The 25882-nt window shown below is 38.9% G+C and overlaps 1 protein-coding gene and 2 non-coding genes across 3 annotated transcripts in view; all 3 read left to right on the forward strand.

Moving 5' to 3' along the window:
- Nucleotides 1–25882, forward strand: part of EIF3A (eukaryotic translation initiation factor 3 subunit A) — a 49538-nt gene that overhangs the window by 1807 nt on the left and 21849 nt on the right. Inside the window, exons 2-11 of the mRNA XM_077823043.1 lie at nt 9655–9845; nt 10240–10376; nt 12022–12185; nt 13613–13812; nt 15173–15381; nt 16526–16697; nt 17998–18102; nt 18914–19012; nt 19986–20102; nt 21894–22079. Coding sequence (XP_077679169.1) covers nt 9655–9845; nt 10240–10376; nt 12022–12185; nt 13613–13812; nt 15173–15381; nt 16526–16697; nt 17998–18102; nt 18914–19012; nt 19986–20102; nt 21894–22079 — 1580 coding nt within the window. The remainder of the gene's footprint in view (nt 1–9654; nt 9846–10239; nt 10377–12021; nt 12186–13612; nt 13813–15172; nt 15382–16525; nt 16698–17997; nt 18103–18913; nt 19013–19985; nt 20103–21893; nt 22080–25882) is intronic.
- On the forward strand, nt 19398–19528 carry LOC144268515 (small nucleolar RNA SNORA19). The gene has a single exon (XR_013346774.1). It is a non-coding gene; the product is annotated as a small nucleolar RNA SNORA19 (small nucleolar RNA).
- Nucleotides 22200–22331, forward strand: LOC144268514 (small nucleolar RNA SNORA19). Its single transcript, XR_013346773.1, has one exon. It is a non-coding gene; the product is annotated as a small nucleolar RNA SNORA19 (small nucleolar RNA).

A 25882-nucleotide genomic window follows, 5' to 3' on the forward strand; every position in this document is an offset into this window, starting at 1 on the left:
CAGGTCAGTCTTTAGTTATTCATCTAATCGCAAAGTGCATAGGCATCTGCCATGATTTTGAAAGCACTTCATAAATATTAATTAAACTTCACAATTTCATTATTTTGATTTTTATGGTACTTTACACAAATTTAAATAATACTTAACATGAAGATTTAAATCAACATTTATAGGACTGCCATGGTGAAATAATCCCCCAAAATGATCTTCATAACTCTGGGATATGGGGGAAAGGAAGATCTGGTGTTTGTATTTTGTATGTGATATATTGAAAAGTGGGTGGCTGTATTTCGCATTTGCTTCAGTTTGTGAATGGGCTCTACATATAGCCATATGTAGAGCATGTTCCAGTAATCTTATCGTAAAGAAACAAAGGCGTAGATAATTGTAGCAAGCTCTATGTCAAAAAAGGATATTTTTTCTGTCTAATCACAGATGGGGTAAAAATCGCAGTTGGCCACTGCCATTGATACGGTTTTTCCTATCCACGCACACAACTAAAACTCTCATTCAGGCTCTCATCATATCACATCTCAGTTATGGCATCATCCTTCTCTCTTGTCTTAACAAATATGGCACCCCTTTATCAAACATAAGCTGCTTGTCTTCTTTTTCAAGGCTCTTCACAACCTACGCCGGTCCTACCTATTGTATTCACTAGCAAAATGACAACTCCCACTTCTGATTATGCCAGGCTCCATCACCCACATGTTATAGTCAACGGTCACCTTTGTACTTTCTCCCATGCTGCCCCTTATGCTTTGGAACAGCTTTCTGTACACATCCTCAAAGCTATCCCATTTTCCTCCTTCAGCTCTCTACTTAAAACTCTCCTCTGCCATAGTACCAACAAAAAACTTGACCAGTTAGGCCACTGGTGTGTCAAGACTACCACCAGTCACGCTGACTAATGCTATCCTTGTACTCCCTTGTCTGTCCACCTTTTGTCTTACATTTAGACTGTAAATTCTTTTTGGCAGGGATTGTCTTTTTGTTCTGTTTATACAGTGCCTAGCACAATGGACTCCTGGTCCATGTCTGGGAGCCCTAGTGACTATGCATAATAACAGGTTTCAGAGTAGCAGCCGTGTTAGTCTGTATCCGTAAAAAGAAAAGGAGTACTTGTGGCACCTTAGAGCCTAACAAATTTATTAGAGCATAAGCCGATGAAGTGAGCTGTAGCTCACGAAAGCTTGTGCTCTAATAAATGTGTTAGTCTCTAAGGTGCCACAAGTACTCCTTTTCTTTCTAGTGACTATGGTAATACAAATATTTAATAATAAAACCTGAGAATTGAGAAATGGTAGAGAATTTAATATGGTTTCTAGTGAGAACTTGTATTGCAAATAGTGGACATGCTCCCTCAGGCAAGGGTGTTGCCCAGATTTTAAGAACATAAGAATGGCCAAACGGGGCCAAACCAAGCCCAGTATCTTCTGTTCTGATAATGGCCAATGCCAGATGCTTCAGAGGGAATGAACAGCAGGAAATCATCAAGTGATCCATCCTCTATTGTCCACCTCAACCTTCTAGCACTCAGAGCATGGGGTTGCATCAACATTTATCGGATCTGCTCATCTTGCCTAATAGCCATTGATGGATCTATCCCCCATAAATTTACCTAATTCTTTTTTTAACCCAATTATACTTTTGGCCGTCACAACATCCCTGGCAATGAGTTCCACAGGTTGACTGGGCGGTGTGTGAAGAAATACTTCCTTATGTTTGTTTTGAACTTGCTGCCTATTAATTTCATTGGGTGACCCCTGGTTCTTTTTTTATGTAAAAGAGTAAATAACACTCATTTTTTCCACACCGTTCATAATTTTATAGACCTCTATCATATCCCCCCTTAGTCATGTCTTTTCCAAGCCAAAAAAAATCCATCTTTAATTCCTTCTCATATGCAAGCTGTTCCTTAATCGTTTTTGTTGTCTGTCTCTATACCTTTTCCACTTCTAATATATCTTTTTTTGGGATTGGGTGACCAAACTGCAGAATTTAAGGTGTGAATGTGGGATGGATTTATATAGTGGCATTATGATATTTTTGGTCTCATTATCTATCCCTTTCAAATGTTCCTAACATTCTTTTAGCTTTTTTGACTGCTGCTGCATATTGAGTGGATGTTTTCGAAGAACTATCCACAGTGACTCCAAGATCCCTTTCTTGAGTGGTAAAAGCTAATTTAGACCCTGTCATTTTATATGCATGGTTGGGATTATGTTTTCCAATGTGCATTACTTTGCCTTTGTCAACATTGAATTCCATCTGCCATTTTGTTGCCCAGTCACCAAATTTTCTGACATGCCTCTGTAACTCTTTGCGGTCAGCTTTGAACTTTACTATCTTGAGTAATTTTGATTCATCTACAGATTTTGCAACCTCAGTGTTTACCTCTTTTTCCAGATCATTTATGAATATGTTGAACAGCACTGGTCCCAGTATAGATCTCTGGGGGACGCTGCTGTTTACCTCTCTCCATTGTGAAAACTGACCATTTATTCCTACCCTTTGTTTCCTATCTTTTAATCAGTTACTGATCCATGAGAGGCCCTTCCCTCTTACCCTATGATTGTATACTTTGCTTAAGAGCCTTTGGTGAGGGACTTTGTCAAAGGCTTTCTGAAAGTCCAAGTACACTATATCCACTGGATTATCCTTATCCATGTGTGTGTTGACACTCTGAAAGAATTCTTGTAGATTGTTGAGACTTGATGCTCCTTTACAAAATCTGTGTTGACAGTTCCACAACAAATCAAGTTCATTTATGTCTGATAATTCTGTTCTTTACTACTTTTCAACCAGTTTGTCTGGTATTGAAGTTAGGCTTACTGATCTATGATTGCCAGGATTGTCTCTGGAGGCTTTTTTAAACATTGGTGTCACATTAGCTATCCTCCAGTCATCTGGTAGAGAAGCTGATATGGCTATGTACTTAGTAGTTCTGCAACATATTTGAGTTCCTTCAGGACGCTTGGGTGAATACTAGTGACTTATTACTGTTTAATTTATCAGCTTGTTCTAAAACCTCCTCTGACACCTCAATCTGGTACAGTTCCTCAGATTTGTAATCTAAAAGGGATGGCTTAGGTATGGGAATCTTCTTCACATCCTGTGCAGTGAAGATTGATGCAAAGAATTCATTTAGCTTCTCCGCAATTATCTTATCTTCCTTAAGTGATCCTTTAGCTCCTTGATCGTCCAGTGGCTACACTAATTGTGTGGCAGGCTTCCTGTTTCTGATGTACCTAAAAAAAATGTTGCTGTTAGTTCTTGAGTCTTTTGCTAGTTTTCTAACATTATCTCTATCTTGTCAGGATCGAGCCTCAACCAACTCCCAGACTCTCATAGAAACTGGATCATTTGTTCCAGTCTACCAGCTGGGTCATATCCTATGAGAGGAGATAGTTCAGCCTTTGTATTAGATAGCTGATAGCTTCTTCATTTAGGTGATATAGTTGAAAAGAAAAAAATAGGATTTAAGGAGGATGGGACAGAAAACAATAACACAAAGTAGGGTGTTTTGCATAGCCATTGAAGGATGAATAATTTAAATTTGGCTACATTTAGAATGATTAATCTTCCACATCTCAACTATAGTGAATTAGAAGGGCTGTGCTGCAATGTGGCCCTTCAGGAACTCTTTGGGTGCTCTTGCTTTTGTTAAATTACCATTAATTACCTGATCTACTGTAAGAACTTGTCCTGCATGAGCTTAATGCCTATGATTTTGAGCTTTTAATTTTTAATTGTGTGCTGTAGTCAGCACTGAGAATCATGACTGGACAGACTAGCATTCTCACTGCAGGACTGAACTAGTCTGTCATGTTTGTTCTCATAGGTTAAAAACCTCCAGTTGAGCAGTAATTGACCCATGTGCTGTGTTCAGCAATAAGAACAACCTAAATTGTAAACTGTCTGTAGTTTTATTTAAAAACATCATGGTGAATTTAAAATTATGCTAAATGTCATGGGATATCCAGATTTTGTAACACTGTAATTTATATACTGTTTTACCTACAGAGGGAGCAGTCAGTTCCTCTTGCGTGAAATGACTGCTCACATCAGCTAGCCTCCTAGCATTTAGTAGAGTAGTTCCAGAACTGAAATGCCCCTTTTGTTCTTGATTTATATTGTGGAAACCATTAGCCATATTATAACTTTATTTCCATTTTTAAGGTTCTGATCTCTTAAAAGATAAATACTGAATACACATGTAACTTTCCCATCTTTCACCACTTTCTGACAGCTAGATGTTTTTTGAAGGTAACTCTGACTGTTAGACTGATACAGCAGGTGATGTGCTGCTCTGGCAGCTTGGATTTTCTTTTGCTCGTGTTACCACTTTGTCATTTCTTTGTTTCTCTGATCCCCTCCTCCATTGCCTCTGTCCTCACTTATTGTGGGGGATACCACCAGTTTTTAAGGATTTAGGAAAATACTGACCCCATTACAGTATTGTTTACCTCTACCTTTTACCTGATTTGTATTTCTTCCTCCTCTTTTCTGTCATCATTTTTTCTGTCCTCTTCATCCTCTCATCTCTTTTGCCTCCCTTTTCCAATTTTTTTTATTGCTGTTGCACAGTTTAAAAATGCCTTTTGTTAGTGCGTGTGTGTATCTTGGGAGTTTTGTGTGCTGCTCCAAAGTAGTTTGCTCCTGAATGGCTTGGTGCATTTCATGCTCCACTTTACACATGCTACAGGGAGGGCAAAATTGAGCCATGATTACAATGTGAGGTCCTTTTAATAACTGCAACCACTCAGCCTCTGCACTTGAGGGCTGGTAAGGGGTTAGCAGTCCCCCTTGATGGCATGATCCTTAAACCTGGGTGTATATATTTCCCTGTACATTATTAATAATACTTACATAGACCCTGATCCTGCATTTATAGCCAGAGAGGTAGACCTTTGCTTTGTGCCTGTATGGAACTCTGATGTCACTGAAGGACAGAGCCATAGGGTATGTCTACGCTGCAGTGTAAGCCTGTGTCTACGGGACTCAAATTCACAGACTAGGTGTTTCAAAGCCCATGCTTAACTGTCCACACTTATTAGTAATCATGAGTTTAGAATTTCTGGTCTTGGGTCTCACACCAGCACTCATGTGTCCACACCGTACTGCACAAACCTGAGTCAAACCAACCTATCCCAGGCTTCCTAGTACCCTCCCCAGCTGTAGCTCTTGGTTCATAGTACACTGTGGGAAAACTTCACTCTCCACCCAGCAGCACTTTACCGGAAGTTGCCTCCGCCCACCAACACATCCAGCTGAGCTGTCTTTGGGTCTGTACCAGCGTGTGGAGCCAGTCTGAAGGTATCATTTAAAGAACTTGTACTGCTTGCGCTTTCACTTCAGGAAACAGGCAGAGCATCCATGAGATACTGGTGCACATTTGGGCAGTGTTTTCTGTGCTACCGAAGCACATCTAGAGGAGGAGAACAGTACAGACATGGCAGAGTCCAACTGGCAGATGTTTGCTTGTGGCTCTTGGTATAGCTGCTGATACTCCTTCTCAGGACTGGCGTCTCTGGAGCAGGACCATAAGCAGAAACTGGTGGGATCTTATCTTACGGACCTGGGATGACCAGCAGTTTGTCCAGAAGTTGTGCATGAAGAAAGTAACATTTCCAGAGCGCTGTGAACAGTTTGCACTGACCCTCCAGTATCAAGACACACACATGAGGGAGGCCATGCTGGTCCAGAAGTGGTTTGCTATAACTATCTGGAAGTTAGCTACTCCTTATGCTGCAGGTCTGTTGCTAATCAGTTTGGTTTGGCAAGTTGACTATAGTAGCAGAAGTATCTGAGGCAGTATTGCATGTGATTTATCCAAAGGTAGTGGGCATAAACAATGTCCCTGAAATAATTGCTGGTTTTGAGAGAATAGTGTTTTCAAACTGCCCCAGGACCATTGATGGGACTAATGTTCCCATAGTTTACTCTCCTCAAGGAGCACAAGAGTACGTAAACTGCAGAAGGGTATTACTCCATTGTTATTCAGGGTCTTTTCGACCACAGAGACTGATCCGTGGAAAAGTGCATGATGATAGGATTTTCTGCCGATTGGGAGTTTACCTTCATGGGCAGACTGGAACCTACCAGATGACATTGTCATAATGCAGTAACTCTCCTCACTGTTGTTCTAGAAGACTCGTGTGTGTTCTCTTTTGCCTGGAGTTATGAAAGAGTACTCTGATCACAGAGACGCTGGCAAAAAAAGGTTTAATTACCTGCTCAGTAGGTGTAGAATGGTGGTTGAATGTGCATTTGGTGCTGTTTACAGAATCGTTTGGAATCCTCTGCATTATTGTGGCTTGCTGTGCTCTTCACAAAGGTTGTGAAGCCACAGGCAAGCCATTTAATCTGAAGTGGATGTATGATAGTGATGGATTGGTGGACCAATACACTCCACCAGAAAGTGCACCTGTCACAACTGCTGCAGGATTCACTCGTGCAACAGAAATCAGGGATGCTTTGTGCACTCACATTATGAACTTGCATGGACCAATGGATGAAGGAGAATAATATGCTTCTGAATGCATCTGAATAGCAATATCAACAATAAACTAAGTATTATCACTGCGGGAGGGGTAGTGATTGTTATGAATTTTTAATTGAGGATGAGAACTGCTTACAGTGTGGTAGTGGGGATGGTGGTTTTTATGCATTTTTACTTATGGATAAGATGAACTGTGGTTTTTACTTATGGATTTGAAAAGATGTTTTGAGATGTTTTGTCGTATACGACTTCCCAGTTATGCCTCCTCATGTTTTTTATCTTTATTCTTTTAAATATATATTTTATGCAGTTCATCTGTAGTGATAGTAATAAACTTTGTTATTGAATACAAAGGCTTTATTTGTCATTCTGCAATACAATCCTGTTAACAATATTAAAAGCCTTATAGGTAGGCCAGCTGCCATGAAATGACCAAAAGGGAAATTAAATAAAATCAAGTGCATATACAAAGAGTGAACAGTGCAAAACCATGAAACCAGTGCAAAAAAATAAATAAATTGAAACTCTCCGACTTATGAGTGTCCCCTGCCTCCCCATTCCTTGCCCTTCTAGGGCATGTTGTGTGCACTTGGAGCTGTATGGGGGTGGAGGACTGCACTGGGTACATTTTCCCAGTCCAGCTAGCGTTCAGTGCTGGTTGCATGGGCCACAGAACCGTAGAATTGTCCAAAGAGTTCCTGGTTTGCAGGATATGGTGGCATGAAGGGGACTCAGGACATGGTGCTGGCTTAGCAGGTGCGGGTGAAGCCAGGAGCCTGCACTCTCTTCGCTGTTAGCAAGCAGCCTCTCAAATAGGTCTTTCTCTCAAGTGACATCCCCGCTCAAAGAAATGCACTGCAAGTATCTCCTCGCACTCTTTGAATCTCTTTGCCTTTCACTCTGTCGTGAATTCTTCTCCCTCTTGTACTGGTGGTTGCCCCTGTCCAGGATGTCTGCCAAGAGGTCATCTCAGACAAACATCCTCTTTGACTGCATTTTGGCAGTGCGACACCCCAGGTTCCTGCTGGTCTGTGTCTGGCATGGAGAAGTAGAAAATATCAGCTTGAAAACAGAAATGAAACAGGGTTGTTTCAGTATTACAGAAGTCTATATCATCGCAGAAGTGGCTTTGGAATCTCCAGGACAAAAAAATGATACTCTGAAGGAGTTTTACAAAGTATTTGGAGAGCTTAAATTTTAGTTCCCAGATGCTCTGTGAACACTAAGAGCTAGTATATGTAAAGCCTTCAGGCACAACAGAAAGGTGAAATTTACAAATGATATATCTTTAAAAATTGCTGACCACTTCAGCTTGGGGTTGGGGGCAAGGGTATAAACCATGGAAGTAAACTTGCTGCGGTTTACTGCCTGTAGTTTCACAATCCTTTCAGGCACTCAGTATTCTGGAAATTTCTGAATATTAAAGGTATATTCTGTTCCAGACTACTGGTGGCAAGCCAGACATTTATGCTAAGGAGGTTTTCAATTTGCAGTGAGTGAGCAACACATCTATGAGTGGAAGGGGCTGGTGACCTGCAGAAGAGGGCCTAGAAAAATCACCCTGCTCTGAAATGTGACTACCCTTCTGGTGTTTATACTATGGGAAAAGTTTGCAGCACCCGGGATTGGATCAAAATTCATAGGGAAATGAACAGGGCTCCCACTGGCTGGGCTCCCATTGTTAGTTCCCCTCCCTCCCCTTAGGATATTTAGTAAAAGTCACAGGCTCCCATGAATTTTTGTTTGTTGCCTGTGACCTGTCTGTGTCTTTTTTGCTAAAAATACCTGTGACAAAATCTTAACCTTAGTCATGAACCAGAAATCTCTCATTTGTATATTAATAACAGACATGGATACAGAAACTTACCAGGCCTCAGGCTGCTTCTGCCTTTTCTGTTTCTGCTGCTGGTTCTGTGGCAGGCTGCTCCTCTGGGAAGTCATCAAACAGCTCCTGTGAGCATGGCCCCGGATGTGCTGTAGCTGCTCTGGAGGCAAAGTGTCCACAGGGACTTGCATGAGCACCTGAGTCACTTTGTAATAGTGATCCGGTGGCTGCTGCCCTCCTTCTGGTGCTGTAATACAGTGCTGCTCAAGCTATCTGATGTGTGGGGCATTTTTTTTTCCCAATGTGTGTGCAGACCGGCAACGGTCCGCGGACCACCACTTTGAGTAACACTGCTGTAGTAGATTCAGGGGGTCAGAAGGTCACCATCCTGGCTGATTGGTTGGCTCAGTGCTTGGTGCAGTTCCCAGCACCTGGTCAAAGTCCTCACAAAAGAGGCAGGATGGGTTCCCAGAGGTGCTGTTCTCATCCCTGGCTTTCTGATAGTCTGGATCTGCTCTCTGCATTGATCAGCTATCCATTGAATCCCCAGCACGCCAGCTTTTCTGATATTTCTTGGTACATGTGGTCATTTCTGCTATTCTTACTGGAGCCAGCTGTCTTGTTCACCTCACACCAAAGACGTACCAGAATCTGACTATGGTCCTGTGACCAGGTGTGCCAGCATGCTTGGCAAAGGACTACCTGTTCCTGGCCACAGCTAACACAGAAGGTGATTCAATCTGTTTTCAGTTCAGCAGTCAGAATAAAATGGAAGGATTAAACACAGAATATACTTGAATCATGGGGGTTGCGTCAATTTCCTGTGGTCAATTTGCGAGACTTGCGATAGAAATGCCAGGAATCACTGGGTCATAGGATTGTGGGATAGCATGGGCAGACTCTCAGGACACAATGCTGAGAACCTGGTCCTGTCCTGACTTGTGTCCACACTGCAAAATGATAGTTTGGACTTGAGTCCCAGTGGGACTTCGGCACTGACCCCATCCCACTGCTGGGCTTTAGGGCCTGGGTCCTGAAGGCGTACTGGCCCGAGTCAGGCAGATTTGTGTATGGACAAAAGGCAGGTTTGGGTTTGAACCTGAGTTTGAGCCCAGGCCTGTGTTGTAGTGTATACATGATTACATCAACTGATATTTTCACTCTGGTCAGTAAAATAAGATCAGCCAATAAAATGTGACCACTGGTTTACTTTGTTACAATTATTAATTCTAAATTACAGTGTGAAATATAGAAAATGTGTATCTTAAGTGGAAGAACTTTTGGTTTGCATATGTAATTGGTCTAATGAAGAGTTTATTTTCAGAATTTCTTGAGGTTGGCAAGAAACAACCTGCCCTCGATGTTCTTTATGATGTTATGAAAAGCAAAAAACATCGAACATGGCAAAAAATCCACGAGCCAATTATGCTGAAGTATCTGGAGCTCTGCGTGGACCTCCGCAAGAGCCACCTGGCAAAAGAAGGATTGTATCAGTACAAGAACATTTGCCAGCAGGTAGGAATTGGGAAATGTTCATTTTTTTTACCACCTGCAGCATGATGTACGTTAGAGTTGTATATTTAAAACTTATATATTACTTCTAAAACATAGAATTGTTTTGTATCCAGGGCCCCAGTCCTGCAAGTCGCTGAGGTCTGCCGAACGGCTTGCAGGGTTGGAGTCTAGATTGCAGAGCACCCAATATAATAGGTTTCCAGGTCTGATCGGTATATCTAGGCACTATTATAAATTTAATCCAGGTAATAAATAATAACTTGATCTTAGATTTATGGTCTTATTCTATATAAGCCTACTTTAGATATTACCACCCTAATTAGAATATATGCTTACAATATTTGTTTCCCACTGTGTGGAGAAAGCCACTTCAGATGTTCTGCTCTTGATCTAGGTGAACATCAAATCCTTGGAGGATGTTGTTCGAGCCTATTTGAAACTAGCTGAAGAAAAAACTGAAGCTGCCAAGGAAGAGTCCCAGCAGATGGTGCTAGACATAGAAGACTTGGATAATATTCAAACTCCAGAGAGGTAGGAGGTCTTTTTTTCAATTGTAAGCCCTTGTAACGGTTTGTCTCTCTGGTGTGTTTACAGCACCTAGCACAAGGGTATCTTAATCCCCTATGAAGCCTCTGAGTGCTATCATAATATAAATACTTTCTACTACTGCTGAAGGCTATGCTTCTGCTGTCTTTTTAGATAGGACTTAATGTAGCTCTTACCAGTTGTAAATTTTAAAAATAGATTTTCTATTTAACTTACAGGTCCTGGTTTTGGATTTGTGGTTAGGTTTGAGATAAGAGGCTTATCTTATTTATCTTAAAATTAAACCATCAGTATTAAAAAAAGTGTCTTTATTGTATAAATGACATCTGACTTGTAGAGTAAATGTGGTAAATTTTGCTCAATTAATATCCAGATTTTTTTATGATGTGACTTTATTAAGGCAGATTATGTATTTAATAATATAAATGGTTCTGTGAGTGTCTGGGAGTTGTTGGAAGCCAATTCAAGCCATCTAAACATTAAAATGCTTGACCATGGTGTCAAATCTTATCTCCTTGACATCATTTTAAATCTAATTAGGCAGTTCTCCAAAATCACCATTTTAAGAAGGAATGTTTCTGGGGTGTGTTTGTGTTTGAAGTGTCAATTAAAACCATCTTTAGGAAAACAAACTACCTGGTGATTGAAGGGATTTGTCTGTTGGCTGGGTGGTGGGGAACAGCCTGTGACAAACGTAACCTTAACAAAAATGATTATTTAGTCAAGCATCATCCTGTTCAGAACCATGGAATATGTAGTTGGTCAGGTCTAGGCAAATCAATAATTATTGGTCTAGTGCATAGGCATGTAAATTCACAAATTTAAAATTTGTTGGGATATTCCTGAAAGTGTAAATTTACTTTGTATTTGTAGACAACTTGATATCTTGCAGACTTTAAGAAAAGGGTGGATTTAGTTAGAAGTAGAAAAACAAACATTTAAAATAAGTAGGATGTTGAGCAAATACACATGGAAGCTGTCACTATCTGCATATCTTCTAGACTTTTAGAAAATGTATCCTTTCATATTGCTTAGGCATATCGCTTTAAGGCTCGCGGTCTGTTGTGAAGGTTATAGAAATCAGTGTCTATGACCTTAAACTGTTTTCAGATCTGTTTTGTCACATGTCAATAAATACAAGAAAGCATCTGAATCAGTTGCTGGTCCTTCCGGTAGCATTGCAGGGGAGTTGGGGAGGAAGTCTGGGCGGGTAGGAGAGCAGATCACAAAATTCCAGATGTCTGAATCTGGTAGAGGAGTCTACTGCCCTCTTGGTGGAAGAGGGAAAGACTTTGTAGATGAGGTGTTCCTAAAACAGTCTTTTTTTCTGGTGTTGTGAGGAATACCAGAAGCAAGGAAACCTGGGCCTTTCAGGGCTGCCACCCAGTACCATCAGCCATCTAATTAAGATGCAGCTTGAGCTGGAACAAGTTTTGAATTTCACTGACAAGCATGTGACTTCTTTTTAAATTCTTCATGACAGCCAAAGTCTTGGGAATGTGTAAAAATATACAGTAAACCTTAGCCGTTCAAGTTTGACTGGGCTGTTTTGTAGGTCCTAATAAAAAAGAGGTAAGTGAGTGATGAGGGTGGGAATTGTGGGGACTAACTGTAACTTTCTCAATTATAGTGTTCTCTTAAGTGCTGTAAGTGGGGAAGACACTCAAGATCGCACAGATCGGCTGCTTTTAACTCCCTGGGTTAAATTTCTATGGGAGTCATACAGACAGTGTTTGGACCTTCTTCGAAACAATTCTAGGGTGGAACGCCTCTACCATGATATTGCACAGCAAGGTAAAATCAAGCATGAACTGTAAATTACAGTGTGATTTAGGAATATGTGTGTGTGCACACCCTCAGCTGAAAAATTACAGGTTACTTTTGCTTGAATAAAGCTATTGGTGGAAAACATTAATCTCTCAGGCTTCTGTGTGTTCACGCAATATTTTAGAAATTCATGAGGCCCCTTGACTCCAGGATGGCTGGATCTGTAGTTAATACCTTATTTGATGCAAGTAGTTTCTTATAACAGATCTTCCAAGGGTACTTTTATTTTTTCCAGGAGTTTCCTCTACTAAAAATGTTTAGGAGTGTTGTACCTGTATTAACCTCTAACCTATTTTCTCAATCACAAGTAGGAGGCACATTTCCCTCTTGTTATCCATTATGGCAAATGTTGTCGTCCCCCCCCCACCCCCCCCCCAAGTAGATATGACGTAACCAATTTTAGGTGGAGTAGCTGACTAGCTGAAATAGTTGTTCTTTCAATCACAAATTGTTGGACTTCATGCAGAAATACCTGGATGAACTGTTTTGGGCTGTGCTGCGGAGAAGGAAAGATGAGAAAGTCAAGGTGGCCTTAATATCTGAGCTTTGAAAGAAGAGAAGTGGGCATATAAAGAATCTCCTGGGTTTTTTTGAGTGGGATTGTGGAAGCAATAATCTAGATTTATCTTCCTCCATTTTCATAACAACATGGATATCTGTATCTTTGTTGAAAGTTACTAGATTTTTTTTTTCTGTGTCCCAAAGTTGTGCATATTGTGGATGGGTTTCTTGGAGGGGTCTTCCTGTCATGAATCCAGTGTTCCCTGCCATGGTGATTTTTCTCATCCAGAATCGCTTTCCTGTCTGTCACTGGGGGAGAAAGGGATATTTCATCTGTAGTAAGTTAGAGTAGAAGTGTCCCACTGCAGGCACTCTTATTTTAAAAAGAGAATTAAAAAGAGGGTGAAGTAAAAAACTAGAATTTACCTCCTTTTTGTGAATGTTGAAGTAACTTGCCACAGTGGAATAATCTGAATTTCAGCAGTAAGGGCTTGATGAGAATCTCTTCCTGCTTTTCACAGAACCAAAAACTTTTAGAGTCTACCACCCGGACAGTTTTATTCAGAATTAATCTGGACACTTTGTGAAAGGCTGGTACAACATAAAAGCAAGAAACCGTGTTTCCTGTGAAACATTTTAAAAACAGTCTAATAAAGTGATCTTGTCAGGTTTGTAATTGAGTAATTCTGCAAAAACACTCAAGATAGTATTATCCAGCATAGTCTCTGGTTTGTCTCTTGAGAGGCTTTCAGTGGACTTTTCCAAATCAAGAATCTTTAGGCAACTTGATTTTCATATCATGCAGTTTTGAAGCTATAGCTAATTTTGTAGTTATTTAATAGTTAACATTTAATAGTTAATATTTCTAACATGAACATCATTCAATTTCACAGCTTTTAAGTTCTGCTTGCAGTACACTCGTAAGGCTGAGTTCCGTAAACTCTGCGATAACCTGAGGATGCATTTAGGGCAGATCCAACGCCACCATAACCAAAGTACAGCAATTAACCTCAGTAATCCTGAGAGCCAGTCTATGCACTTGGAGACAAGGCTTGTACAGCTGGACAGTGCTATTAGCATGGAATTGTGGCAGGTATGTGTTAAACTTTATACTTATTAACAGGACCCACAATACTTTACTGCACCAAGATCCATAGACCCTCTGTCCCAAACCGGCATCAAATTTTGAATTTCATGGTGTGTACTCCAAGATCTAAAATACATACAGGGATGCAAAGATATAGAGTGAAATTTTAATGTGTTGAATTTATAGTTATATGTGTATTAAATATCAAACATCTGATGATCCTGGTGCTGTCTAGAAGCAGGACTTCAAGATAAGCCACTACTTGCAATGGAAAATGAATTTTTATGGGCATTGATGTAGTTGCCAGAGACTGCTTGGAGTATAGGTGAATGGGTGAGGAAATCAGTTAGTTGACCCTCCTCATCTCTGAAAATTTGCTTTCTCAAGAGGGAGATCAGGTTTTCTGGAGGCAGTCAGCAGGGACCTAAATCTGTGATGGGGGTCCCCATTCTCTAACTATTTTCAAGGTTGCAAAATTGTGGAATGCGACCATCCATGATTTAGATACTAATTTATTTTGTTATTTCTACTCAGTCTTTTTCCTCTAGAGAAATACCAAAGTCAAAATTACAGTTATTAATGCAAGTTCTGTTAATTTGTTTTACATTAATCTGAAAAATATTATTTCCATTATGTTCCTTTATCAGGTGTAGATTTGTCATGCTTCTAATATAATAAATCTAAGGCCGTTCTGGTCACTATTGATGAGATGGAGAGAAGGGCAAATAGAGCTCGTTAAAAAAATTCTGAGACATTTTATCATTGGAATTTGCCAGTTTGTCAAAATCAAAATGTTTTGCCAAGATCTTTCAATTTTGATGAAGTTCTGATGGAAACCAGGCAGACTTCTGACAACTTTGTGTGCTTGATTTCTTGTCAGCTCATCCACCTGGCTCCTTTGTATCCTACCTGGTGGGCTGACAGAGAGAGCTGAGAGCCTCGCTGGGAGTCCAGGCTCGCTGATCTTTTGTAGCCTTGGGCTTCCAGAGTCTGTGGCTCCAAAGCAGCCCACCAGGCAGACTGCTCCAGATCTGGTGTTTATTCCCTTTTATAGAGAATTTGGAAATCTTCTCGCTTTGTGCCAAATCGGAATGAAACAAAAATTTTCCATGAAACAGAATTCCCTTTGCTGCCCAGCTCTAGCAAATAGCTTTAAATTATTTGGAATATATGTAAATCATTTCTTTGTTAGAAAGGAATGTATTTATTTCTGGGTAACTGATCAAGTTGAAAATTACAGCTAAAGATATATATTCAAATGATAAAGCTTTGTATATTAAACATGCTTCTAAAAGCTTTAGCTTTTAGTTTTCTAATTTTCTTGCAAGTAATATACTGAAAGTAATTCTTTTGTTCATTATTTTAGGAAGCTTTCAAAGCAGTGGAGGATATTCATGGGCTATTCTCCTTGTCTAAGAAACCACCCAAACCCCAGCTGATGGCAAATTACTATCACAAAGTTTCCACTGTCTTCTGGAAATCAGGAAATGCTCTTTTCCATGCATCCACACTTCACCGACTGTACCACCTGTCAAGAGAAATGCGAAAGAATCTCACACAAGAGGAGATGCAGAGGTGGGGAGACATGCTTTTCACTTAGCTTCTGGTTTTAATCACTTACGTACAAATTAATTCAATTTAGCCTGTCATAAGAAGCAGATGGAATGTGTATTTGAGAGGGTGGCATCAGATACTGAACAGCTTTGCTTAAAGGGATAAGTAAAGAATGTCCCAATAATAAGGGCAAGAAGGACATTCAACAAATCTTGTAATGAAGGTGAGCATTGAGACCTCCTGTGTGTTATTACCATATTGGCCACAGACTGAGACCCTGAGCAAGTCACCAAACCTCTGTCTTGCCTCCATTTGTGAAATGGTGAAATACTTACTTCACATGACTTAATTATTGTTAGTAAAGTTTTGAATGAAAGATACTATGTAAATGTACATTATTAAGGCATACAATAGAATTGGTGCTGAGTGTGACCTTGAAAAGGCTTTTGAGGCATGCTGGTGCATTCAGTGAGCAGCAGTTAACTATCCATGGCTGATCTCTGGAGTTTGTAAAGCTGCAACGTTCACCTACAAACCCTTGTCAATTCAAAAATGGTGGGAAGGTACAATTTAAGGAAGGTGTTTACGTTCCACTTAAATGTACTTATCTGGGAATTCAGCACATATTTCAAATTTTTAATATCACCGTCTACAGTAACATATTCAAGTTAGACTTATTTTGAATTTTTTTTAAATTATCGCATCAAATTAATCAATCTTATGGAGCTGTCAGTAGCTATTCCATAGCTTGGGGGCTTTGTGATTGTACTGGAAGCAGAACTAAGATGGCTCTGGCTACCAGCCCTTTACTGGATATTCTTTAATTTTTTTTATTCTATTTTATTTTATTTGGAGAGGAGGATTTTTTTTTTTAAAGGAAGCTGCGTAATAAAGGGCTGATATCAACTAAGTTATCCCCTCTAGAAATTAAGAAGCACTCAGAATTAGTCTGAACACTGAAATACTAAGATATCTTGTTTTCTGGTGTTGCTTGCATTTTGATATGGCGTAGTTATTGAAAGAATAAATCATTCACCCCTGAGCTTTTACACTGATTGGATGCTTCTGTTTTACAACTGAAGTGTGTGCAAAAAAACCCAACAAAACACACACACAAAGATTTCTATTTTATAATTCATCTTTTGTGATTGTACTTTAACAACAGGATGTCAACCCGAGTCCTTTTGGCTACTCTGTCAATTCCTATAACTCCTGAGCGAACTGATATTGCTCGTCTTCTGGATATGGATGGTATCATCGTTGAAAAGCAGCGACGTCTGGCCACGCTGCTGGGCCTCCAGGCCCCACCTACACGTATCAGTCTTATTAATGACATGGTAAATAATTGTGTTTCAGTGAAAGATTTTATATTTAATCTGTAGTTTCCCTCAAAAGCTGTTATAGTTAGATATGGTGCTGCAATTCAAAATATTCCAGTAAATTTAAAAAGTCCATTAAAGTAAAAGACTTCAACATGAACAACTGTGAAGATGTTCATAATTTAACTGTGCAGTAATACACTTCCTTCTGATGTGCTAGAAAGTCAGGCTAAAGTAGTCCCTCTCCTTTGTCTGTATTTCTGTCTCCATTTGAAAAACAACATGGATAGACTAAAATCCTAACTCTGTGTCTTTGTATCCAGTGAAAATTAATGTTCCAATATAGTGATAAATATTGTCCGTTTTGTGACAAAAGCAAACCAGAAACCTGCTGTGAATGATCCTGCAATGGCTTTGGAGGGGGTGGAGACCAGGAACTTACTACGGCTCGGGGGCCGCATCCGGCCCTCCTGACGTTTTAATCCAGTCTTCGAGCACTCCCGCCAGGGAGCAGCAGCATGCCTGCCTCCAGCTCCTAAGTGTAGGGGCATCCAGGGGGCTCCGCATGTTGCTCCCACCCCAGGTGCCTCCCCCGCAGCTTGCAGCATCACCCCAGAGCCCGCACCCTCTCCCCAACCCCCAATTTTGTGAGCATTCATGGCCCGCCATACAATTTCCATACCCAGATGTGGTCCTCAGGCCAAAAAGTTTGCCCATCCCTGGCCTAGGCAGTTAGGAAAACTTGCCCTTGTTTGATTTGAGAGAAAGTTAGTGAGATATAAATTGTCTTCTGGTGATACCTTCCAAGTCTTCATGAAAAAAATAGCTTTCCTTGAAATCAGTTACACGCATTAAAAAGTGTTACTTCTTGTTACCTCTCACAATTTAAGCATTTTTGTTTGTGTCTAGCAATTTTTTTTGCCACTTTTAATTTTAGAACTTTGGGAATTTACCAATAGGCTGTAGTATGTGCATCTTTAGTTCAGATCCACTCCTGAATATACTCATGCAGGGACTGTTTTCATTTGTGTCTGGGAAGTGCCTAACATGCTGTGCACGCTAACCCAATCAAAATACTTTTCATAGACTAGATTTTTTTGTTTTTCTCTGTTCTGACATTTGCAACTGAAAACGACATTCCATAAATTCTGTGCTCAATTTAAATAAATTATCATATTTTTGATCAAAATGGTTTTAATTAAAGCATAATGAATTAAGCATTTCATTGGCTTTGTTTAATTTCTTAGTTACAAAGTTGCAGAGTGTAATTATTGTTATCTTAAGCAAGTATTTTTTTCTTCCATTATGTTGACTCTAGGTGAGGTTTAATGTAGTGCAGCATGTTGTTCCGGAGGTAAAGGAACTGTACAATTGGCTTGAAGTAGATTTCCACCCACTAAAGCTATGTGATCGTGTAACCAAGGTAAGTCCTGTAGGAATATATAGAGACACATGAGTCTGGGCAGATGATATTAGCAGTTAGTGAGGTTGGATTGTCAGTTTTTTGGGTCAGGGACTTCATTTGGCCCATTTTCATTATTGTTGTGTTTACGTTATACACTGCTGTGTATGTTGCTATATAAATAGCATATAACATTCTTTTCAAAAGCATTTTTGACCTGCCATATCCGTTGGCACCACTTAAAGTGCTCGTACAAGAAGATATAGTTTTGGGAGCAACCTTGAAATTCTTGTTCTCTGGGCTGGTGAAGGTGATATTGGGGAGGCAGTTGAGCTAAGCTTTTGTTGGTTGACACAGTCTTAGTCTCACCCTCTTCTGGAAAGCTACTGAAATGGTTGTATGGGATAGGGAAAAACTGCAAAAGCCATCTGCATTTACTTTTAAGCCACAGTGAGAGTAAAGTAAGCACTGTAAATTTGGTCCACTGAATTTTTCTAAATTCCACAACTGGTGAAGTACATTATATTGCCTGTGTGTCTGTAAGAACAGGAATATTTAATGTACTAAATAGTGAAGGTAAATTCACAATGTGGTTAATATGGCCAGTGCTGTCAGTCACATTCCAACAAAATCTAGATCTCCATTGTGTAAAAAAACAGTAGTGTGTTTATCAAAAGATTTGCATCAGTAATAAATTTATAATTAGGCAATGCTTTGCTTCATGAATTCTAAAGTGGCGTTATTTTGGAAAGTTTGTTTAAGTTGAAATTTGAAGAGTATTTTGGGGCTCTCAGATGAAATAGATATTGTAACTTTCTGGTCATTGTGACAGGTTCTAAACTGGGTGAGAGATCAAGTTGAAAAGGAACCTGAATTGCAGCTGTATGTCCCACATCTGCAAAACAACACCATCCTTCGTCTTCTGCAGCAGGTATGATTTTATATATAAAAATAAATAAAAGTAATTGAATGTGCACAGAGATGACTGAGTTTGAGAATCTTTTGGAAGATTCTGAAGCCCAAAACGTAACATTTTATTTCATGGCCTAAGTAAAAATTTGCCATTGAATGTAATGCTCTTACTATGACTTTGAGACGGTCTTTTTTTCCCCATCCATATAACCCATCCTTCCTGTGTTATACTGCTTTGTTAAACACAACTCTAGCTGCTAACTATTTTAAATAATAGCTGTATACACTGGTGTAGGATTTTATCTAGACTTATTTGTTCCTTTATTTAGCTTTTCAGTCTTGCCTTATATCTGTTCAATCCTTTGTTTCCTTGTAGTTAATTTGAAAAAAGCTTATTTTGTCAAATGCACATTTCATTGACCTGAACCCATTTCAGTGGTGAGCAGTGTTATTTCTGATGTGCCAGACAACAGCTGAAGGTTAATTAGCAGCGTTGCTGTATATAGTTACTGCTGCCAGTCTCCTTCAGACAAAGAACCTAGTCAGGAAGGGTTTCAGAGTAACAGCCGTGTTAGTCTGTATTCGCAAAAAGAAAAGGAGTACTTGTGGCACCTTAGAGACTAACCAGTTTATTTGAGCATAAGCTTTCGTGAGCTACAGCTCACTTCATCGGATGCATACTGTATGCATCTGATGAAGTGATCTGTAGCTCACGAAAGCTTATGTTCAAATAAATTGGTTAGTCTCTAAGGTGCCACAAGTACTCCTTTTCTAGTCAGGAAAGTCACTTGATCCTAGATTAAGATTAAATAAAATGTTGGAAGAAAATGTTGAAGTGTTGGTAAAATATGAATAATAATTAAACACATCTTCGTTAACCTGTTGCCCAACTGTCAATTAATCAGGCTAACTTTACAGCATGTGCGATAGTTTTAGCTTCTGTTAACCTGATTTTTAATGGGAAGAAAACTGAATATTCATATATTATGCAGGTTGCGCAGATTTATCAGACCATCGACTTTTCTCGTTTAACTACCTTGGTTCCTTTTGTTGATGCTTTCCAATTAGAGCGTGCTATTGTCGATGCAGCCAGACATTGTGACTTGCAAGTAAGTGCCATAAAAAGACTACTGTAAAAGTGCGTGTGTGTGTATTTATAGCTTCCTGATACCTGGTCAAGCTCAGGGATCAGGTAAAAAGTAGCAGGTTGACACTCAACCCAGATAATAGAGAGTTGATGCTGATGAACAGGGAAGGAGCAAATTGAGGATGTGATCTCTTTTTGATACATTAATTTGTTGCTGTTTTTATGTTCTTAAGTTGTGTAGCCCACTTGCAGTAGTGAAGAGGAATTCAGTATGTAAATACAATAAATAAATTTCAGCGAAACTTGTTTAAGTGACTGTCCAAGGGATCAGCAAAAACAGATTGTCTAATACAGAAAGTCCTTCACCAAAAGTCTAACAAAAAGTACTGGAAACTTTGGTAACGCTCCACAGTAATCACTTAGGACCACTTCCAAAAAGCTATACTTGGTACACACTTTGTCCACCTGTAGGTATGATATAAAGCAGCAAATAGCATGAGACATTTTAACTTCTGCTGTAGATAACAGATGTATTGCCAGTGGAAGTCAAGTATATACTTACTAATAAACATTAACCTGAGCTGTAGCCTGCACTACCATATTTTTGCATATGATCATGAAGAAACAAACTGTTCTTATTTCAGAGCACTTCACATCTGTTCATTTGATTTAGGGAAGACATTGAGTCTAGTTAGTACCTAAAATAAAACACTTGCAATTGAAGGCCTCATTGAAGTCACTGGCAAAGCTTCTCGTGGCTACATTGGGATCAGGCTTTCACTCTAGGTGTCTACTGCCAAGTTTAAGTGGAATGAAGTAGGGCAAGTTATCTGTCTGTAATGAAGGGACAGTAGCAAGAACTATTCATGTAGTTGGTTTTCACCTCATGCAGTGTTCCTTATATTGAATCATTGAATGACTCTGTCTTATAGCCATGCTTCTGTACTTATCTTTATTCAGACTTTGTAGAGTCACTTTTTTACGGGGATGAGCTTTTTTACAAGCCATTTTGTTCTGTTGAATATAGGCCAGATGTAGCAACAGTTTTGTTCCTTAATTCTTCAAACATCATTTCCAATGTCTAGGGCAGTTGTTTTTTTAAAAAGTAACTTACGCTTAGAGCTTGTCTACATGCTGAAGTTGCACCATTTTTTAACTTAACTTGATTTAAAACAAATTTAGTTAAACTTGTGCAAACGCCTTTGTGGACAAACTTCTGTTTTAAAATTGATTGCATTGTTTCACCTTGCATCTGTAAGTTTAAGCCAAATTTAAACCTGTTTAAGAAGGATCACATGCATTTGCGCCACATTAACTCAATAAGTTTAAAATCACATGACCAGTTAAATTGGTGCATCTTTGTGTGTGTTGACCTGGCCTCGGAGGCACAATCAGCTTAAAACCACAGTTGCGGCAATGCAGTGGTTATTTATGGCAGTAGAATTGTATTTACCTGTTACGAGTACCACCTAAGTTACTATAGCTGAAAGAAGTAATTATATTTTCAGTTTTTGTATATTTTATAGTACTTTGTGTGTAGTCAATTTTAAGGTTTCCTGTGTATTGTCATTTGCCCAGCTATGGGTCACTGGCACAACAATGAAGAGAGAGACATTATTTAAATGTAATAATTAAAAAAGAAAAAAAAAAGATTTTTTTTAAACCACAATGAGGAAGCTGGCTTCAGATACTGGTCACTACTTTTAACTCACTTTTTGAAACTGACTATATTTCAAATTGATGTCTCATTTTAAATATTCAGTGGTGCCCTAATTCTGATCTTCTGAATCTTTTTTCAATGTATTTTGTAAAGGTTCGCCTTGATCATACTTCTCGAACGCTGAGCTTCGGATCAGATTTAAATTATTCAACTCGGGAAGATGCACCGCTTGGCCCTCAGCTGCAAAGTATGCCTTCTGAGCAAATTAGAAATCAGCTGACTGCTATGTCCTCTGCTCTCGCTAAGGCTCTTGAAGTGATTAAACCACCAAACGTAGTGGTAAGTATTTTTAAGTTTTTGACATTTTTGTTGGGGGGAAAAAAAAATCTCAGCGTTCCGTGAAGGGAATTGTGTCTGTCTCTTGAATTTCTTCTGTTCAACTTTTTCTTGCCTAGTCAAATGCACATTTCATTGACCTGCTCTCATTGCATTGCTGAGCAGTGTTATTTCTGATGTGCTAAACAAACAGGTGAAGGTTAATTAGCAGCATGACTATATGTAGTTACTGTTGCCAGTCCCCTTCAGACAAAACAACTGATCAGGAAGGTCAGTGTGTACAAATTTAATGTAGTAGTAAAATGATTATTAGTGGCAGATGGCTAAATGTGTCTTAGCATCCTTTTGTCCTCTCAGTTACATGAATCTCACCCTTCTAATTCCACTAGCTTTTTTGGATTGGTCAGATCCACTTGTTTTGAAGCTGTTGGTGTCTTTGTAAATATTAATAGTTTGTTTAATTTACTTTTCTGTGGCACAGGAAAACCATTTGACTGTCTATAGATAGTTAAATAAATTAATGGGCACCTCTAGGGTTTGAGTGGTCCAAAGCTTGGTCGTTGCATTTTTTTTTACAGTAATACTTTGCTCAGTCTTTCTCTTTTTTATTGATATTATTACTGTTCTAGAGCATTGTGCCTACTGTTGTTTTTAATACCCTCAAGTTGTAATGATGAGCTGTATTTGTATACTTTTGAATTAAGTAAAAATATAAGCTAATAAAGTGATATTTTGTCAACTTTATATTTCTTAAATTTTAGAATTTAAGGAATAGATAGTTTGTCAGATTGAATTATGTTATTGGTCTGTTTGGTAATGTCTTCATTTGGCAGTAGTAAGTTATTGACACTTCTGAGGGAAGCCAAAAATTCCATGATGCATCCAACCAGTTAGTATGTGGCCATGTAATTAAAGACTGTATCACCATGTATACATATGAGAGGGTAGAATTAAGATTGCCTGGGCAGCCTTTATTCTGTGGCATATACTTGCTTCTGAGTGCTTGATTTTACAACCTTAACATTCTTTTACTTTTTTTTTTTGGCATATAATTAAAGATATAGGATCCTGATTTATCTCTTCTTCCTGGAGGACTTTGTCAGTGTAAAGGACCTGGAATGTCACCTCATAGCTGAAGCTAGAAACCTGACATAAGTTTCCCTGGTTTGGAACCAACTCCCCTTCAGATGGGGCTGATAGTTACATGTTGGATTTCAACCTCCATCTGTGATGTCACTCTTCAGGTTCTCCAGGAAAAAGTGGTGTTTCAGAGCCTGATCTCTCAAATACTTTTTTTTGGTGGAGCGAGATCTTTGAGTTAATCTTTACCTATCATAAAGGAACAAAAAAGGGCAAACTTTTTTTTTGTTTTGCAGATGCATTTTGAGAGTGGATATTTAAAATCATAAAAATATAGGGATGGAAGGGACCTCAAGCGGTCATATAGTCCAGCCCTCTGAACTGAGGCAGGACCAAGTATACCTAGACTAGCCCCGAAAGGTATTTGTCCAGCCTGTTCTTAAAAACCTTCAGTGAAGGGGATTCCATGTTCCAATGTTTAACTATCGGAAATTTTCTCCTAATATCTACCATAAATCTCACTTGCTGCAGATAAAGCTTTCATCTTCGGTGGGCATGGAAAATAATTGATCGCCATTCTCTCTATAACAGTCCTTACCATATTTTAAGACTATTATCAATCTCCTTTTAATCTTCTTTTCTCAAGACTAAACATTCCCAATTTTTTTAACCCTTCTTTATAGGTTATGTTTTCTAAACCTTTTACAATTTTTTTATTGCTGTCATCTGGACTCTCTCTAATATGTTCACATCTTTTCTAAAGTGTGGTGCCCAAAACTGGACACACTGCTCGAGCTGAGGCCTCACCAGTGGGGACAGTTACCTTCTGTATCTTGCATATGACACTCCTGTTAATGCATTCCAGAATATTAGCTTTTTTTGCAACTATATTACATTGCTGAATCCTATTCAATTTGTGATCCACTATAACCCATGATCTTCTTCAATAGGTCTAGTGCTTAGCAGGTTTTCCCCATTTTTTTAGTTGTCCATTTGATTTTTCCCTTCCCAAGTATAGTATTTCGCATGTCTTTGTGGAATTTCCTCTTGTTGATTTCAGACCAATTCTCTAATTTGTGGAGGTTGTTTTGAATTCTAATCCTGTTCTTCAAAGTACTTGCAACCCTTCTCATCTTGGTGTTATCTGCAGATTTCATGAGCACACACTCTATTATTTAAGTCATTAATGAAAATATTGAATAGTACTGACCCAGGATAGACCCCTGCAGAACCTCACTAGATACAACCCCCCCTAGTTTTACAGCAAACCACTGATAACTGCTCTTCGAGTACTGTCTTTCATCAAGTATTATACCCCCTTATTGTAATTTCATTTAGATCCTGTTTCCCCAGTTTGTTTCTCAGTATGTAAAGTAACAATATGTATTGAGTGTGCACTAAGTCATCTTTAGATTTTTACGTTGCGTTCAGAGTAATCATTTTATACATGCAGTGTTTCAACCTTGAGTAGACTTCTAGATAAATTATTTAGAGGTGACTATCTGCATGATTAAGCACTACTACTGATTGTCATATTGGCTGTTCGCAAAGCTTTCTTAGGTCTGGGTCCAAAGCCTAGCTAAGTAAATAGGGCTCTTCCCAGTGATTTCAGTGGGCATTGAATTGAGCCTTCTAACTTTAAATTCTTAGTAGCCTTTGGTAACTGATTTATTGTACATCAGGGGAGAAACAGAACCCTACAGGGTTAATTTCTGAAAGATATTTAACACATTTTCTGTTTCCATGTTTGTTCTATTGATGTGTTTAGACTTACTAAATGTTCACATTCAACATGTTTGACTTTACAAGCATTTAGTGAAAATGCCAATTATTTTTTAGGTGATAAGTTTGGAAAGCGCACTAGATTTGAGATTGGCTTTTACATTCTATTCTTTAAATTGCTGTTCTTTGTTAGAGACAACTTGATCAACATATAACGATGTCTAGTAGATATTATGGTTGTACACAAGGCCATGCTTATGTATATTTTTATATATAATTATTCACCGTGTTTGACCCAGATATAGGCACATTACACAGTCAGTATTTTTAAAGAGACCCAAGTATTATGACCCACTAGCTAGACCCATATTTATGTAGTGGAAGTTTAAAATAACTTTTCAATTATAATAGTGTTTAATGTGTACTTTTATTTTTAGCAGTCTCAAAAGGTTGCCAATCTTTATCAAATAATAAATGTTTTCTCCATAGGGACAGAAGTCCTTTAACAATGTGTACAAGTTACAGTATTACTCCCTTTTATAGCGTAATCTTAATATTTCAACCATGATCTATCAAGAATTTCCATCTATATAAGTATAATGTAAGCAATAACACAGTATTCCAGGGTGTATGCTCAACGGTCTTATGAGTGCATATTGTGTAATGCAAGTTACCCAGTACTCATGTTGGCTGAACAAATCCTGAAATGTTGTACTTAAACCATTTCTTTATAATCCTTTAAATAATGTTTTCCAAGTAATATAGTTTTGTTATGATGTTGGACAACAGGCTGTGGACCAGTTATTATGAACGGGCCTAATCTGGCCCACAGTTTAAACTTTTGCTTGACTTGAAGGTGCAGTCAGCTAACTAGACATGTAAATGCCTGCTATTGTACCTGCAGAAATTGAGAAATGCAGAGTTCTGATTTTAAAATCAAGCCCCCTTTGTGGTTACAGTTGCAAGCTTGGGAAGCTGAAAACCAAGTAGACTTTTTTTTTAAA

This window comes from Eretmochelys imbricata, chromosome 7 (assembly GCF_965152235.1).
Source record: "Eretmochelys imbricata isolate rEreImb1 chromosome 7, rEreImb1.hap1, whole genome shotgun sequence".
Lineage (NCBI taxonomy): Eukaryota > Metazoa > Chordata > Testudines > Cheloniidae > Eretmochelys > Eretmochelys imbricata.